Below are 18,679 nucleotides of genomic sequence, written 5' to 3'. Positions count from 1 at the left end.
AAAAATAATTAACATAATTTAAATTATTACATATAATTTTTCTATTTTGTAGATTACTGAAAATAATTCATCAAATGAATATATTAAAAATGTACAAATTATTTTAAATTATATACAAGATAAAAATGTTAATTTTTAAATGTGATTAAATATTTTTTAAATTGATAATATTTATAATAAACAATCAACAAAAAATTAAAAAAATGTAAAAATATTTAAATATATTGTATAATGTGTAAATTTGTATTATGAAATAAAATCTATATCATCTTTTAAATATTTTTATTTGTACACAATATTTATTCAATTATGATATTTAACATTTTACAATTTTTATATTGTTTACATTTTTATTTGTACAATAACTTGTGTTTATTTAAAATTTTACATTAATCTACAAAGCAAATAATTATTCTATATAAAACATGTTTTTATATGTTCTATTCACAGATTATACAGCTCTTTATTTAATTATAAATTATAAATATATAACAAATTAAATTATTTTGTACCATGACATACATTGTGTTTTTTACATTTTTTATTACATAATATAACTTGATCTTCATTTGTTAATTGATGAAGATTAATTTTTTTATTTTTATTATACATTTTTTTAAACTTTAAATTAATAAAAGAATTGTGATACCAATATAAATTTAAAAATTTATGAATAATAAATTTTATTTGAATAAATTAAAAAATACTATGTAAATGTAAAAAACATAAAATGTAAAAACTTAAAATTTAAAATATTTGAGGATCTTGAAGAATATTTCTTATACATTTTTTAATAAATGCAACTTAACATAAATTACTTTGAAAAATATATTACGGAAATGCTTAGCAGAAATTAATGTAAAAATTTTACTTTATTTTGCTATATAATTTTATAATTCATGTTTCATTCTATAAATAATAATAAATTAATATGAATTATAATAAAAATTGAAATGAATTTTATATATATTGCTATATTTACAGATTTAATGTCTTTTTTTTCGAATTATTTTTAATATATATATTTTTTTATTATATGCTTATATAATATTATAATATTTTAATTCTTGCAAAAAAAGGCTAAAAAATGTTTTAGAATATTTTTAGAATAAAATATATGTTATAAGATTTAAATATGAAAAATTTTTAATAATTTTTAAATAATTAGTTATTCTATTTAATTATTTTTAATGCATAAATAATAAAAAATTTCTAAAAAAATCGAAAATTTTAATTTATCTAATTTTAAAATATGATAATTAAAATAATTTTTTAAATATTTTTAATATTTTTTAATCTTAATTTTTTATTAAAATAGGTGTATATATATTAAAAACATGTAATGATATTTTTATTTTCTTTTAACAAAAAAACTATTTTGAGCATATTATCAGTTATTTTAATCATCTAATAATTAATGATCCTGGTCCACTGTTGTCATACAATGATTAGCACACTTTAAAATATTCAGGAATATATTTTTTATTGTGTGCGTTCTGTACTAATAAAAGGATAAATAATATATATATATTAATAATAATAATATATATATATATAAATTATTTAATATATTAATAATATATATTAAATTAATTATATATATTAAGATATTTTAGGTAAAATAATAAATTATTGACATTTACTTTGCAGTAACATTGGCTTTTTATAAAACAGTATTTTTTTTTACAAATTATTATTAGCAAAATTTTTTGCTTTTAGTGAACAAATACTTAAGAATGTAATGCATTGATTTTCTAGAAAAATGAAATATCATTTCCATGCTTGCTTTTGCACTTTCTGGGATGCTAGTTTCTTTGTGACGTACGATGAAATTAAAAGCGCTGCCAATACTATCACAATAAGATAATAATCGAAATCTTCTTTTAAAACGTCAAATGTTTTAGATGGTGCCACGCGTGTGTAGAATAAGTCTGCGAACATCGTATTATATGCATAAATATTTCTAATATGCATAAATTTTATAATTTTACTATATTACTATATTATTTACTATATTACTATATTTATATTAAAATAATTTTATATTTACTATATTATCAATAACAAACAAAAATATTGTTTTTTAGGTATTGATAAATAAGAATATAATTTATTATGATATAATACTAAAGTTAAGTGTACTTACCAAGACCATGTACAAAAACTAAACAAGTACTTTCAAGGCCACTAGGACTAGTATGAATGCCAGATACCCTAAAGACGCTTTGATTATAGTTAATTATCGCATCCATATGGATAGGTATCTCTGGCATGTATGGTATCACACCTTCTTCACGTATTTCAGGATTAATAGGCCGTCGTGGATCTACCATCATCCATGGTAATTCCAATATTCCGCCATTAGCTAAAGCCACTAATAGATATAAAAACCATCTTATTAATCAATCATTCTTTTATTAAGTTAAATTTTTTTTATTGAGTTTTATTAAGTTAAGCAAAGTTAAAGATTTATTTATATATACAAATGAACATTATTATTTGATAATTTAATATAAATTTAAATAATAATAATTTAATTCTTATTTATACTTACCTATAATGTGTTTGCTTGTGATACCTTTTTCTGTAATAGTTTCCCGCATCGATTCTATTGCTGCAGGGAAAATAAAGGCTTGCCTTTCAACAATTGGCAACTTAGTTGTAGCTAAAGATGAAAACACTAGAATATATAATAATTATTGTGAATAAACAAATGTAGGAATCAATTATAGTTGTAATAAAAGTTACAAATTGTACCTGTGGTATTACTTTGTATTTTTCCTTCATATAATTCTAAACTAGCAATTTCTGTCCTACGACTTTTTTCATTAAAATAACTATATACTATCCAGTTTTCTGAATGCACAACATGAACTGGACCACGAACTCTTTTGTGCATAATAGAAAATATCATTGCTCCAGATACTGCATCCAATAAATATAGATTAAGCGTATCTGTAAGTCACGGATTATTTAAAAATTAACTATATATATATATATATATAAATCTAATGTAAATATAATTATATAACAATATAAATAACATACTTTTATGAGTGTGTCCAGCACCCTCAGTTACAACAGCGACTAAATTAGGATTAATGTACTTATATAAAACTGATCTATCACTTAGAACTCTACCTTGGGAATGAACACGTTCTATTGGATTTTTTGATACGACATGTGTTATTCTTTGGTTTTTTGGTGAAAGCAATAATTCCCATACTTTATGAGAAATAAGTTCCTGAAGGATAAAATTATAAATTATATAAATTATATAATATAATAATTAAATAATAATTTGATTTTATATACGTACTTGAGCTGTACTATATGATAAAGAATATCCAGATAATATTCCAGTTGCTTGATTAGCAGTAAATATATATGTATTTTTAGCAAGCGATGCAGCAATTGCAGTTGCACCTTCAGGATATACATGAGCTTTATCTCGCATGTCAAAAATAAGTATGCCTCGCAAAAAATCATCCGTTGTTACATGAAGTAACATGGATTGCTTTATTCTATATCCTAGTTTTATTAAACCATCCAATGGTTGACCAGTAATTGGATTAAATGTATATATAATTCCTTCTCCTGTTTTCTAAAATATTTAAAAAAATATTTTATTAAGAACTTATTAAGAAATATTATATTAATAATATAATATACATATACATATATATAATGTCACATATAATTTTTTTAACATATACTTTGTCCTCTGCTAATAATGCACATTGTGGAGGATATGGAAAATGTCTGCTGCCACGTTGTACATATAAAATTATTGCATCAGATCTTTTAGAAAAACCACGAATACTTGGCACTCTCAATTGCCAAATAATTTCACCTTTTCTAGTTTCAATACCATATAGCTACAAATAAGATTAAGAATTAATATTGATTATAACTTTAAGTTATAGTGTTAATCAATTAATATATAATATTTATTTCTATACTTTTCCTGCTGATGTAACAAGGACAATCATTTTATGTAATCCAAATTTATCTCGTACTAAATCACTACGTTGATTGGATTGTTGAGGTGTGAAATTTAGTATAGATTGAAAAAATGTTTTTGCTTGTTTAAATTGAGAACTAATTCTTCTAAACATCATACTTAGTACATCCCCTAGATAACATAAAATCATAAAATAAATTACATATATAATATTAATATTAATAATTATTATTTGTATATCATATTAAAAAGTCCAAAGGAATAATAAAATTTTCAATTACAAAACTAACAAACAATAATAATAAATAATGTTAATAAAAAATTAAAACACAATTAAATTTGAAAATATAATAATTGTTATTATTTTTTGAATCATTCATGCAAAAATATTTAAATATCATATTTCTAAATTAAATTTAAACATATTATCATATTTAAAATATCTATATTTCAAATTATAAAATATAAAAAAATATTTTATATGATCATGCAAATAATATTATAGGAATGTTCTCAAATAGCAAAAACAAAAATATTTACTAATTTGCATTTAATTTGTTATTATAATTTTAATTTGCATTGTAATTTGTTTATATTTTCTTGAACTTCTAAAGAAAGTTAATATGTATAACTGTATAAGACTAATAAACAGCAGAAAGATGAATAATTTTCAAATCATCTCTTGCTGCTTCATTACTTACATGAACTGTCTACATCAATATCTGCCAGCAGCCATTCACAAAAGAAATATAATTAATACAGTATAGCTAATACTCTTAACAAATAAATTGAAATTATATAACGCGATTTAATTATGATTAAATTATAATATATAATATATAATAATAAATTTCGTAATATTTGGTTAATATTATAGAAATGAAGAAATAATATAATAAAATTATTATTATTTTTTATACTAAATTTTTGCAAATAATTATTCATTTGAAAAATGTTTAAAATATTATATAAAAATATTTGTATCAAATATAAAAAATATCAACAAAATATTAATGTTGTATATGAAATTTTATTAATGTTGTCAATATTAATGATGTAACCTAATATTCATAATAGTATTTTTAAAATTCAAATAATTTTATATTTATTTTATCTTTATATAAATATTTATTTTAATTTAATTCTATTATAATTTTTATTATGTTTTAACAAATATGATACATTTATAACTTATACTTACTCTCTTTCTGATCAAATTCTGTTTCTATTTCTTGATCCCTATCTGACATAGGTAATTCTATAATTTCTACTGCTACAATGCTAGCAAGTGCTTCTTCTCTTGCCCATATTAATTTATTATGTTGGAGTAATGCAACACTGTGATCTTGGGAAGCTAATAAATGACGACAAGTTACACCTTTTGTTTGCCGTGGACAAACAGAAGCTACAATTGTTGGTGAAAGTAAAGAAGTATGCGTAACACTGATAGATAAATTTGGTATAGGTTTTGATGTTAAAAGTTCTGAAGCAACAATTTCTGTTACCTAAAAATATATCAATAGAAGTTTTTATGATTACTTTTTTTTTTTTTTTTGAAAATTCTATATAATATAATTAGAATATAAAATACTTACTCCATTTTTATAGGTTGTTTCTAAAAGTACTTTTTCATTATCAACTGAAACTATATAAAGCATAGCATCTCCTACTATATCTTTTTGAATAGGAACAGGTACTTCTCCAACAAGAAAAATTCGTTTTCTTTGATTATTATCTGCACTAATGGATACAACAGGTTCTTCACCTAGCACTGATTCTAAATGATATGGGCCTTGTGCACCAGCACCAAATATAGTATTTATTGTAACTGATTGTGGTTGAGAATTTGTATCAAATAAATGCACTAAAAACAGTATAGCAAGAGAACTATCTCCTTTTAAACAAGCTAAATAGGGGGCTGCTAAAACACATCTAAAATTAAAAAAATGCAAAAAATTATGAAAACTTTATTTAAATAATTATATTTTTTAAAAAGATATAAGAATTTTAATTATTTTTTATTGTGATATAATATATTTCATAAAGTAATTTCTTACTCTGTTTCTTGAGTTATAAATGGCGCAGAAACTCTTCTTGTTTTTATTTTATCTCCAGTTTTACTATCATAAGATGTTACTTCTACACCACTATTATAAATTGGTAAAATATGATGCAACGTTCCATCTTTTATATGCCATTTTACATCTTTAATTCTATATGAGAAAAATAATTATATTAATAATGTTAACATAAAAAACAAATATAAATATTTTATTATATTATTTTTGCTGAAATATAATACTTATAAAAAAATTTATTAAATACTATTTTGTAAGTTCATTAAATTTTCATAAACAATACAATTGATAAATGAAATATTTTTGAATGTAAAACAAGGTTTATTATATATTAAATAATTTATATTCATTGTTTAATAAATTCACCTTGTTTTTAAATAAAAAATCTTTCATTTTTTTTTATTATATTTGCTTTGAAATTAAAGAAATTGTTTTCAGATTTCTTTACACTGGAATTACTAAATATATATATATAATCACATAAAAGTAATACTAAGATACTAATAATAATGTTATTGTGAAATATAATCACTTAGTATGATAAAATATATTGCTGATTGTGCATTAAATAAAGATAAAGAAACCTGTCAGGACTGTACAATCCCAGTGTAGAAAAGGATATAAATGGAGAGAAACGTCTGAAAACCAATAATTATAATTACATCTTATTATTTATATTATAATTTTTTCACAAAATTATAAGTTTTATTAATAAAATTAATAACATTTTAAGATATATTATTTGAAAAAAATCTATTTGAAGTTATATTAAAGAATANATATATATATATATATAATATAATTACCTATTATGATTCTGTTCAGCAATTGGCCATTCATGAAGTATATGTCCTGTGGCTAAATCCCATGCACGTACAATAGCTGGTACACCTCCATTTACAGAAACAAGATCTTCATCTGTAACTCCACCTAATGCTCGTATCTGACCTGCATATCCTTTTTCTAATACACGTCTCCATAATATTTGTCCTAAATAAAAATTTTATTTATTTTTTTATAATTTTTATTAAATATATTTTATATTTTTATAATTATTTATTATTAATATTAGATATCTATTAATATTACATATCTATTAATACATAATTATACTATATTAAATAATTAAATAATATATTTGAGACAATTATAATAAAATATCAAAATTATAATGTTAATCGTTTTTAATATTTAATTTATTTATATTACAGAAGCTATTTTTATTAAGTTATAAATCTTAGATAATATAAATAATATAAAAATAAATACCAAAAATTTAATTATTTTGTAATTATATTTAAATGGGTATTAAACAATGCAAATTTTTATTGATAAAATTAAGAAATTAAAAAATTATACATTATTATTATGTTTAAATGTTCATACGATAATGTTTATAACCCACCTGATTTAAGGTTCAGCGCAGCAATAACATTTTCTTCAGTAGCAACAATAATCTTTTTTGCGGCCGAGACAGTATCAAAATTGGCAAATTTAATTTTACCAACATAATTCTGCTTCCTATAAATATAACGACAAATCGTTAATTAAGAGTGATTCAACACAATTGATACACTGTCAAATCACGGTAACATGCTACTGCATTATTTAAGAAATTCATTATAATCAACATTTATTTAAGAATTCCGAATAATTTACCAGTCAAATTTTCCAATTTGATCTTCATAAAGACACAGAGATAAATTAAAAAATCCAATTAATATGATAAGATACTGTAATATCTGGATATCAATTAAAAACCGGTTAATGTTCCCTCTAAAACTCCATATAAACGGAGCCATGACGATAAGTGTGAACGTATCACCCATCCACTTACACGAATTCTTTCGTACCTGGTGTACAACCATTGATAACGTAAACGAACGATAGTCACCTTACAAGCAAATCTATGTATTATTTTATTATTTTTTTTATAAATTTTATAAAAAATTTCATAAATAATTTCTAAAAACATAAAAAATTATAAGTATTTTAATATAAGTATTTTAAGTTTTAAATAAATACATAATTAATAGAAATTTACTTATAAAATTATATAACAATATTTGTTGAAGAATATTTATTTATTTTATTTATCAAAATTATTTAAAATATTTGATATCTTATATATTATTATAGAAGAAATTATTATAAATTAACATTCCTTTAAAGATTCCTTTTTTAAAAATTCCTTTTGATACGTGATAAATTTTTTAATTTTAATTGAATATTGAATATAATATATAATATATAATATATAATATATTGAATATATAATATATAATATAATAATATGTTATATGTTAAAATAGTATAAATAATTTTAATCTGTATAAAGATATTAAAAATATACTTATATACTATTTATATATCTTTTTATTTTTGTTTAAACTCATTAATAATAGATCCATTAATAATAAACCCACTAATAAAAATATATAAATCATACAAAACATATAAATCATTTTTGAAAGAATTCTTGAAAAAAAATTGATAAGAATACATTATTAAATCTATTTATTATTAAATTTTATATAAATTTTTATTAATTCAAATTCTGAGAACACTGACAATGAGAATATAATAAGATAAATATAACATTTCATAAAATACTATATCTCAAATACCAACCTTGAAAAAAGTAGAGTTTGTTTCTTATTCTTGCTATTTGCTACGCATTATATCTTATACATGTTTCTATCCTTTATGTATTTTTGTATTTTCAAATATTGTATTTTCTACATATTGTATTTTATACATTATAATTTTATATTTTTAATTAGAAATTGACATTATCTTTAAAATACATTTGTAGAATATGTAGAAAGACAAATATAGAAAAGAAAATAAAGTGGGAGAAAGATAATAAGAGGAAGAGATAAAATAAGAATTGACTGTTAACGTCATCTTTTGAGTATTAAGAACATCTTTTGAAAAATAGGATAAATAAATTATAATTAATAATTATAAATTAATTTAACATATTTAAAACATTTTCGAATAATTATATATAATATAAATATTTATGAATAAAATATATAAATATGAAATTTGCATTACCTATCATGCAATCAATGATATAACAAAATAGCATTGATCTGACTTTTCCTCACTCGGTAACTATGTTTTGAGATAGTTATCTATCGACCTCAAATAATTTCAACTTTAAAATGTGAAAATTTTTGAAAATCAATATATTATAAATATAATATTATAATATATTATTATTAATTTCTAAATGAAATTATTATGTTTAATATGTATACAGAAAATTCAAAAATCAAATCCATTTTTCGTAAATCTTGTACGCATTTTGTACGATAGATGACGTTATATTACATTTTAGATTACAATATTTGACATTTTTATATAAAAAAAATATGAAGATATATTAAAATAATATTAATTAAAACAATTTTACTTAATTACTTTTGTAAACAATTTTACTTAATTAAATTTTGTAAATCTGCGAGTAATTTTTAATAATAATAAAAACTTATAAAATAATATTACAATAACTATAAGATACATACCAATCATGAAAAAAAGTACATAAAAAATATATAAACAATATTATATAAAATTTACAATTAATTCTTCTTAATAAAATATCAATTTATATCATTTAATTAATGATTGCTAGTTTTCTTGATTAATTTAAATTTTTTAAATTTATTATTCTGTAAAAATATATTATTCAAATTTACTGAAATAATTTTATTAAAAATAAAATTCATAAATATATAAATCTATTCTACAAATTACAGTAATAATTAAATTAAAGAAATTAATGTAAGTTATTTTTTATTTTATCCTTATATTTAAATCTTTATATCATTATAAAGAAATAATATTTGAAAATATATATATTTCAACCTCATCTGACTTTCATTTTTCCTCGTGGACGATGTGTTTAACCAAGCAGCGATTCTTTATCCGCAGTGAGGAGGAACAGGCCGCCGGAAGAATTTACGTAGCACTTAATCCTACCGCTTAGAGGGCCGAACAAAATCACCCTACTTCGCATTCTTGGCTACCTATTCTTCTCCTCTTCCGCTCTTCTACCGCCACTCATCATCGTGAACCTCTTCTTACATTCAAACACTTTCACCTGAACTCTTATTTCTTAACGAAGCGGGCTTGTAGCCCTGTTGCGATGATTTAAGAAGGTAAAATTCGTTCCCTGTAAATTATTTTACGATTGTAGGATAACGTTTGACGAAAACGATAAAAGTATGACGATATCAAGTTTAATATTTTTTTAGAGAAATAACAAATAGATTTAATTCGACAATTAATTGAAACAATTAAAATGAATTAACGATAATTAAATATTTGGAATTATTTATTTAAACATCGATATATTACTATTATTTTTATTTTTGTCATTTGATAATTTTTAATCGATAAAGATAAAATTCCATATTTTTTTTTTATAAAAGAAATGATTTTATATTTTATTCGTTTAAAAATGGTATAGTTGAAGAAATTTGCCTGCTTTTTGTAGAACTTTAAAGGAACGGTGAAAAAAAATCTCGAATCAGTCGTCAACCCAATCCTGCTTAATCGCCTGTACTAAAATATTATAAGACGCGTAACCACAGCGCCAAATTCCAACGACTAATCTCTTAATCGTAAAAGCGGTTTTATTTACTCATTCACTTACCCTTACTAGGTACTTCGCTCGCTGCTCTCACAGATTTTAATGACAGTTACAATTCGTTATTGTAACTACTATTGTACCATTATTCACAATTTTGTCACGTTATTTGCATTCATATGAATTCATTTAAAATTTTGAAAATCATTTTTTTAGAATCAGAATGTTAATTATAATTTTAGATAGATTATACGATATAATTCTAAATTAAATTTTTATTGAATATTATTCTTTATTCAATTTTTATTCAATGAATAATAAATTTCATGTTGAAATATAATTTTTAATGACTGATGTTTATGAAAATTATAAATAACATAATATCGTATTTCAATTTCGATTTATCCATTTGAACTCGCGAATGTGAATGAATGTGAAAGACAATTACAATTTTTTATGAAATATCTATTCTCATAGGGATAGCCTCTAGTTTGTCCAAATATGATATCCAAGAATGATTCGAAGCTACTATATCCAGCCTTCGATTCTCTCTAATATCCTCTGTCGTGTTATTTACAGGGTAAACGTGGACCAAAGGCGTACCACTCGGAGAAAGAAGAGGGAAAAACAGAAAAATAAGAAAAGAGCGTCATGTAGAAATGACACTCGTAATCGACTCCGGGTATACGGTCTCGATTTCTTTTCCTTCGATGCCAGAAATGAATGAAGCTCTCCCTGGACTGGTCGAAGAGAGAAAATGGGGGACGGTTGCGTGACGGTTTCAGGCTAACCTCCTCCAGATGAGATAGGATTGAATGGACGTCGTGAAGACGACTGGGGATAAGATAGCGGAGACTCTATGGGGGTTGTGGTAGAGGAAGAAACGAATACACACATGTAGTGTGGAAATAAGATGATGACGGTGGATGGAATGAAAAAGAGAAAAGAAGAAAAGGAGTGACGGAGTGAAAAAATGAAAGAGAATGTACAGCCACGAGGAAGAGAAGAAACGAGACCCAAAGCGGCAACGAACAAAGAGGTAAGATTTTAGTACGAAAAAATCGAACTGAGGGTGAGAAGAGGCAAACTAGATGATGTGAAAAGGAAAGTAAAAGTAAATAAGGATGGAAGAGGGAGAATGGGTGAGAGAAGAGTAGAAAAAAAATCAGGAGGGAAAAGGAGTGAGACGCGTGAACGGAAAGAAGGAAAGAGTTGGTACACGGGCGATGAGACGAGACCGGATGAGATGAGATGATAGTGTTGCATGTAGCGCGTGCGCGTACCGACTCAATAAACATCCGTAGAAGCCTCGGTAAGACCCTGGCCCTGCGCTGTGGATTACCGCTGCTACTTTCCTTTATTTTTCGGATGCAATGCCTCCCTCTTCCGACCCATCTTTACCGTGACTCTCTCATCTTGTCGGGAAAGAGACGGAGACTTGTCATTTTTTACGTATCTTTTTTCCCCCTTTTCCTCATTTTCCAATTCTTTGACTGGATCAATCGAACATTGGCGAACACTGTCTCGTCGAAAGATCGTTATCTGATTGGTGGTGAACGCGTGATCTTGATTAAGAGTTAGTTAGAATAATCGAATTGGTGTGATTTTTGATTTGGATTTTTAAATATTTTGGATCTTTTTCACGCATTTGAAAATTTTAAATCGAATTTTTTTCCTTTATTACAAACAAATTAGAATTAATCGAATGGGTTTTCGTTTACTTTTATTTGCTTCACCATTTGAATATAATTGGACAGAAGGCTGATGAAGGAATTTCATAAATCAATGTCTGATACAATCAGCTTGTAATTAGAATCGTTTCAAGAAGTCCAGCAGAAGTTCATTTCTAGAACGTAGATGTGGATTTTGGTCGGGACAGTTCTTCGCTTTTCTTGTCCCCGCTGATAAGAAGTAGAACTTCAGTCTTTATGTACTTCCACTCTCTGTTCGCGTTTCTAGGGCAAATCGATGTGACTAAGGTTCTTCTTCAACAATTTAATTCTTACATTTTTATGATGTTAGATTTTTATTCTGTTTCTTTCATTTTTTTTTTCTATTGCGTTATATGAATTTTTATTTAGAAAGAGTTTGTAATTTTTTTCTAAGAATGGTAAATTATAAGAGTAATAAGAGTAATAAGATCAAATTTTCTGTTTTGAAATTTTGAAATGTATTTTAATTATACAGTACTGAATTAAATAATAATTTTGACGATTTATTAATTCGAAAAAACGATATTCAAGTTTCATTTTTATGTTACAATAAGCTATATAACCTTAAACTAGACACTATATTTTAGACAAAGAGAGTTTCTGAAATTCAGAATTGATCGCTCATAGTTCATTCACGCACGCGCAGATACCAAGACTACGTACCAATAAAAGCGAGTATATGTTAAAGAAAATGAATTAAAACGCGTTTGCATGATAAAAGTACAATAAAGTTCGATATATGAACTTATTCTTAGAATTTTTCTTTTAAATTTTCAAATCATAGAATTAATCCCGTAATACATATAAATGAATTAAAAAAATATCAATATATTAGAAAAATAATAACTTTAAAAAAAAAAGTATTTCAACTTTTTCAACCTCGATATTATTTCTTCATGTTCAAAAGATTACTATTTCTATAATCTACATAAAAAAAAAAAACATAATTTGGAAAAACGTAATCGTTCTTTGTTCAAATATTTTCCTATTTGTCTGTGCACGTACGAAAGATCACGAGTGCTGCGTAAATAAGCGAGCGGACTAATTAAAGTGATAGAAACATCGAGTTTCTCATTGCATTATCTGGGCGAAGGTACAACTGTCATTATAATATCCATATCTTCGTAATAATCTCGTATCGTTTGCGTTTGTTATCAATGAGTAAACCACCCTTTCAAGGGTCAATCTCGAGCGCACCTGTTTCAATTCAGATTTACGTATACTTATCTAATTTGCGAGATTCGCGAGGTTGCGGGAACATTTATTAATATGTTTGAACTTCAATGTAAAGGGTACAGTCTAATATTACATAATCTCTCTTTGCAAATACAATAAATTTCTTTTATAGTTTTTATTCTAATTAAATTGATAAATTCTCTCTTCGAGAGAGAGAGAGAGAGAGTACTTACATCCATCATGACATCATTTGTGATTCATAAATCATTTTCTTACAGAGACGCGAACTTTATCTACTTGTTTCGTAAAACATCTTCCAGCAACATGACATTCCAAAAATAATTTCACATCGCATCGATGATAACATCGTAAGAATAATAAGAATAAGAATTCGAAAAAGAATGTCAAACAAACGACACCTCTTCCTTTCCCTCGAAGGTGACTGAAGCCACTCACCCTTTACTTAATTACGAAAATCCAAGATCTCGTAAGAAGAACCTCGTCGGTCTCGATCCTTCGAGGCCGACTTCGACTCTTCGAAGGAAGAGCCGAAAGGGCATACTTCGCCCTCCATCATCGTCCACAGTATTTCCGTTTCCTCTCCGTTTCCTTCTTTCGTTGGTCACGGCGAATGTTCGGTTCAGAGAAATTAGAGACACAGACACTAGAGGAAGGACGACAGAGGGAAACGACAACGACGTCGACGACGACAACGACGTCGAGTTTCTCATCTTCCCTGTCCCTCCTTCGCCTCGCCCGAGCTTCCTCTCCGTCCCGTCTTACTCTATCCCTCTTATTCTCCACCTCGGTTCTCAGTTCTCCTGCTACTCTATGCCGGGAAGCCTCCATTAAATTCATTAGGCCATTAGTGGCTGCAACCCTCCAAGATGGCTCCCGTCGCTTGGCAACGCTCTGCTTTTCCACGCTCTCCTCTCTCTCTGCTTCTCACGCGCTCTCTCTCCTTCTTTCCCCTTTCGATACCTCACCCCCTCGGCCCCCTAGTCGAATCTGGTTGTCCCTCTTGCACAGCAAGGGGGGGAGGGGACAACCGACCCTCTTCTTTCCGTTCCTCTTAGCAGCTTTACGTGTCTCCCTCTCGAGCGGGTGGGTCTTGGCGGGTGTAATTAGATTCAACGAGCGAAAAGGGAAGGCGGTGGTGGGTAGGTTCGTAGGTCGGAAAAGGCGGCGGGTTAGAACAGGAGAGGGTGGCTCTCGAGGCACCGGTTACTGAAGAGGGCCATTGCCTCCGGATGTCCAGATTCTCTCTCCTCGTTCCTTTCTCTCCTCTTCGGTATCTCTCCACCATCCTGTACCGCGACCAACATACGTACATACATACATACATACATACATACATACATATATACATATATACACGGTTCCCTTGGTTCCTCGATTCGTTTCTCGGTATCACGATGTGTGCTCGTTTGACGTGGAACACCGGGAAAGAAGTTTAGTCCCGCGGGATTATGTTGTTTGAGGAATGGAGATCCGAAAGATGCTGGCTATCTTTCCGCTCGAATATTAGGATCCGACTTTAATACGTTTCGATCCTCGAATTGTGAACGTTCCTCGTGTTCTCTACTTTTATTCTTGGACAAATTGGGGAAGAGAGAGGAGGGGAACTCTTTTGCATTTATAGAAGGTTATGTTTTTCTCATTTCTCGCTATTTGACATGTAGATTTTTTTTCTTTTTCTTTACTTTATATTCGAACGTTTTATGGAAAGGTGGGATTAAACAGATTACTTTTTGGATAAGAATAAAAAGTCTTAAAAGAAGATAATCGAACGATATTTGTTATTTTTTTACGAAAGTTTTTAAAACTTTTAATTCAACTTTACGGTTAATATCAATTTGGAATCATTCATTGTTGAACGATTCTGATGAACTATCCGATACGTTAAGAAATCAGAAACGACGATGGTCTCGATGTTGCATTCCTGTCGCGGGTCCGAGTATTTGTACGCGGCTGTTTTCGGGGGTGGCAGAGCAAAGGGGACTCTTAAAATACTCCAAGAGCTTCTAAATCATGGAGGCTTAGTAACCGTCGTGCGAGCAGGGATTACCTACCTTACTTCAAAGTGCCCTGCAGGTGCGGGCTCTTCGTTTCGTATCCTCTTCCACGACAGAACGTTGAATCATGCGTCAGTTGCATTTTAACGATATCGTGTGTACATGCGTGCGTGCGTGCGTGCGTGCGTGCGTGCGTGCGTGCGTGCGTGCGTGCGCGCCTTCGACTGCTCTTTCTTCGAAAAGATATAATATTTTGTCCAAGAGTCTTGCCCCCAGAATGTTATCCTCCCCAGCGATAGGATAGACTTGGAATATTTCAATTTTTCTTCATTTTTATAATACCGATATTGATATTGCATTCGTTTGTTTTTTATTATTATTATTGATGACGTTAGACAAGACGAGATTTCATCTGTTGCATCGAAATTATTATTAAATAAGATATTTAGAAGAAGAACAAAGTTTCAAGTTTGTTTAAACGATGACAAAAAGATGATCACTCGAGGAGGAAATAAGGACAAGGTTAGATCGATTCTATTATCCGACTCGGAACTTTCGTTAGCCAAAATTCTTAATTACTATCGTAAGAGGGGTATACCGGATGGTTGAACGACTCTACGTAATGGAGGAAGCGAGAAAACGTGCACCACGGAAAATTCGAAAGCACGAATAACGCTTATCATGAGAATTAAACGAACGCCTCGAGTAAGTAAGACTCGCGACGGCCATCTTGAACGTTTCTGGCGTCGTTTCATTTTCGCGGGGAAAGTAGAAGAAGGCCACCAAGGAAGAATTCTCTCGATTCTCTAAGTCCATGCCGCTAAGCCCTCAATTTCACTAGAGTAAAAGCTGAACGAAGAGCGTGATAAAACAGCTTCTTATTCCCGCGTTTATATTCAATCTCGGTCGACTCCCTGGCCGCGAAAGACCTCATTTGAAACACGTTAGTCGATGCGCCATATGCGTAGAATGGATAGATGGAAAAGGAAAAAGTAGAAGGAGACAGAAATGCATTATGTAATACTGGATATGATCTTTACATGCATCTATGCATGGGATCTGCAAAAAGCGAATGACTTGTAACCGTACATGTATCTACAATATCTGGAGAGAAAGTCGTTCGATGTTAAATGAACAAGAAAATAACGAAGAGAATCTATTTAGAATTAGTTTTTAAAAGCTAGCGAAGGGATCTCTTAAAGGAAAGTTTGCTTTATAATACGTTTTTTAAGTTTTTACGTAATGTCTCTTAGTACAAGCGTTTCCTATGTTTGAACGGAGATGTATGAGAATACGTATAGTTTCGTACAATCCGAAAAGTGTTAATGCGCGCAACCGCATGCCCGGTTAGCACATGCGCATGCGCGATCACTGCCAGCCATATTTCAAGTGTCTCTACTGAAAGTTTGCCGGTGCTCGAGATTAGTTTGTATCATCTTACTTCGAGGCGTCTCTCGGGTTGTCTCGTAAAAAGTTTGGGGAAATTATGCGGCCGCGACGGGCGCGTGTGCCTTGGCGCGCAAGCAGCCTTTTTAACTTTCCCCGGAACTTTGTTGGCCGGGCTAAATTAATATCTACACGCGCGGCATTCAGAACACTCGTATCGCGTATCCTTAATGCGGGAATAATATAAAATAGAAGACTATTTATATATATAAGTGGAGGAAAATTTGGTGATTTTGGAAATTTTTCGATGTTTGACATAAGATGTTAGAGTATATAAAAATTAATCGCTTTTGTTTTTTTTCTTATCTGAGTTTTGTCAAAGTTTAATTAACACGTTAAAATGTATTAATGAATTTTTAAAATATCATTTTGTACGTAAATTATTTTTGTAGAAACAGTTTATTTATTTTAGTAAATTAATCGTTTGAAAAGATAGACGGGTTGTCATTTAATTTAAAAAGGGTACACGTTTCAGTTTTATACTAACGTGCATACTAAAGTACTATCACACTTTGCACTCACGTTGATTGCGATTCACAAAGGCTGTCGAGTATATTAAATGGAGAACAATCGTTGCATCGTAACTGTTGGGAAGAGTAAAGGAGAAGATTCGAGATTCTGAATCTTCGTCCAATTTTTTAACTAAAATTAAAATGAAATCCTCTGTTATCAATGATTAAAATAAGATTCTTTGAATATTAGGAAAATTTTCTTTACAAATGATATGGATAAAAAAAATATGGATAAAAAAAATTTTCAGTAAATTTTTTACATTTATAACAATGTTAAATTCCACAAATAACATTATATAACGTTATACTTCATTATTAAAGTTTAATCCTACAAAATATTTCTCCCTTATACATTCATTCTTTTTTATCTTTCTCAATTCCTTAATTTCCTTCATTTTTCTACCTCCTATTAAAATTCATCACACCGCGTTCTTTTCACCCCCTTTTTGATTATTCTTCTTTTTTTCTTCTTCTTCTTCTTCTTGCATCTTCTTTTGTTTTCCACTTTTCGACTTTTTATTCTGCAAAAACCTAATTAAAGCCAGCAAACCCTATTAATTTTCTCTCGAACAAACGATCCGTATGGTTACTTCGTTCAAGATCGAACTAGCAAGCTGGTTTCGAATGTAAGCCGAAGACAGAGGACTGGTCTGCTACTTTGGCTCGATTCAAACCACCGCACCGCCAATAAATAACACTCTACCCGAGATCTACTCTATGCGGTTTATACAGGATATACTATGGTCTAACTTGTACAGGTGGAGAATTTGGAAGAGAAGAGAATAGGTTGAAGAGAATTATATATATTATAAATATTTCCAGCATTTGTCGAAGAATAACGCGAATAAATTTTTACTAATTTCGCAATCTCGATCTTCTCGATAAATAATTTTTAAAAAATTTATGGAACAATTTATAACGAACAGCGGTTTATAATATAAAGAATATAAACTTCTCAAAAAAAAAAAAAAAATATCACGAATTCATTTTATATTAATCCATATAAAAAGAATTATACGTACGATTAATCAATAGAATCGGAGTAAGTAATATTTTATTATGTGCAAAGATTTAATCGATAGAAAGTTGATAATATTTTAAATCAGTGTGGCTAATAAAATGAAACGAAGGGAAAGTAATCGAGGAATACAGTCATTTTAATTAGCCAGATGAATG

At 27.8% G+C, this 18,679-nt stretch overlaps 1 protein-coding gene across 2 annotated transcripts; it reads right to left on the bottom strand.

Moving 5' to 3' along the window:
• Positions 1–1,643: 1,643 nt before the first annotated feature.
• Positions 1,644–7,886, bottom strand: LOC122719811 (ER membrane protein complex subunit 1). 2 transcript variants are annotated; one of them, XM_043945976.1, is made up of 15 exons: positions 7,702–7,884; positions 7,448–7,563; positions 6,849–7,032; positions 6,022–6,177; positions 5,560–5,896; positions 5,166–5,469; positions 4,666–4,686; positions 3,963–4,135; positions 3,717–3,878; positions 3,320–3,604; positions 3,049–3,244; positions 2,758–2,955; positions 2,555–2,680; positions 2,147–2,374; positions 1,644–1,931 (listed from the first exon to the last, which is right to left on the bottom strand). In XM_043945976.1, the coding sequence occupies exons 1-15, from the start codon at positions 7,869–7,871 to the stop codon at positions 1,771–1,773; spliced, it is 2,817 nt and encodes a 938-aa protein (XP_043801911.1). In that variant the 5' UTR covers positions 7,872–7,884; the 3' UTR covers positions 1,644–1,770. The 2 variants fall into 2 exon arrangements, with proteins under 2 accessions (XP_043801911.1, XP_043801913.1); XM_043945978.1 differs by lacking the exon at positions 4,666–4,686 and having other exon boundaries at positions 7,702–7,886.
• Between the last annotated feature and the right edge of the window lie 10,793 nt (positions 7,887–18,679).

Source organism: Apis laboriosa, unplaced genomic scaffold, assembly GCF_014066325.1.
Source record: "Apis laboriosa isolate Shangri-la unplaced genomic scaffold, ASM1406632v1 scaffold9_cov152, whole genome shotgun sequence".
Taxonomy (NCBI): Eukaryota; Metazoa; Arthropoda; class Insecta; order Hymenoptera; family Apidae; genus Apis; species Apis laboriosa.
This window is presented reverse-complemented; position numbering and strand designations above follow the sequence as displayed.

Excerpts from the sequence above, each read along its gene's own strand:
- LOC122719811 (XM_043945976.1), bottom strand. The coding sequence starts at position 7,871 with ATGGGTGATACGTTCACACTTATCGTCATGGCTCCGTTTATATGGAGT. Across the intron at positions 3,605-3,716 it reads CATTATTAGCAGAGGACAAA|AAAACAGGAGAAGGAATTAT; the intron begins GTATATGTTAAA and ends TAAATATTTTAG. Across the intron at positions 2,681-2,757 it reads AATACAAAGTAATACCACAG|TGTTTTCATCTTTAGCTACA; the intron begins GTACAATTTGTA and ends TATATATTCTAG.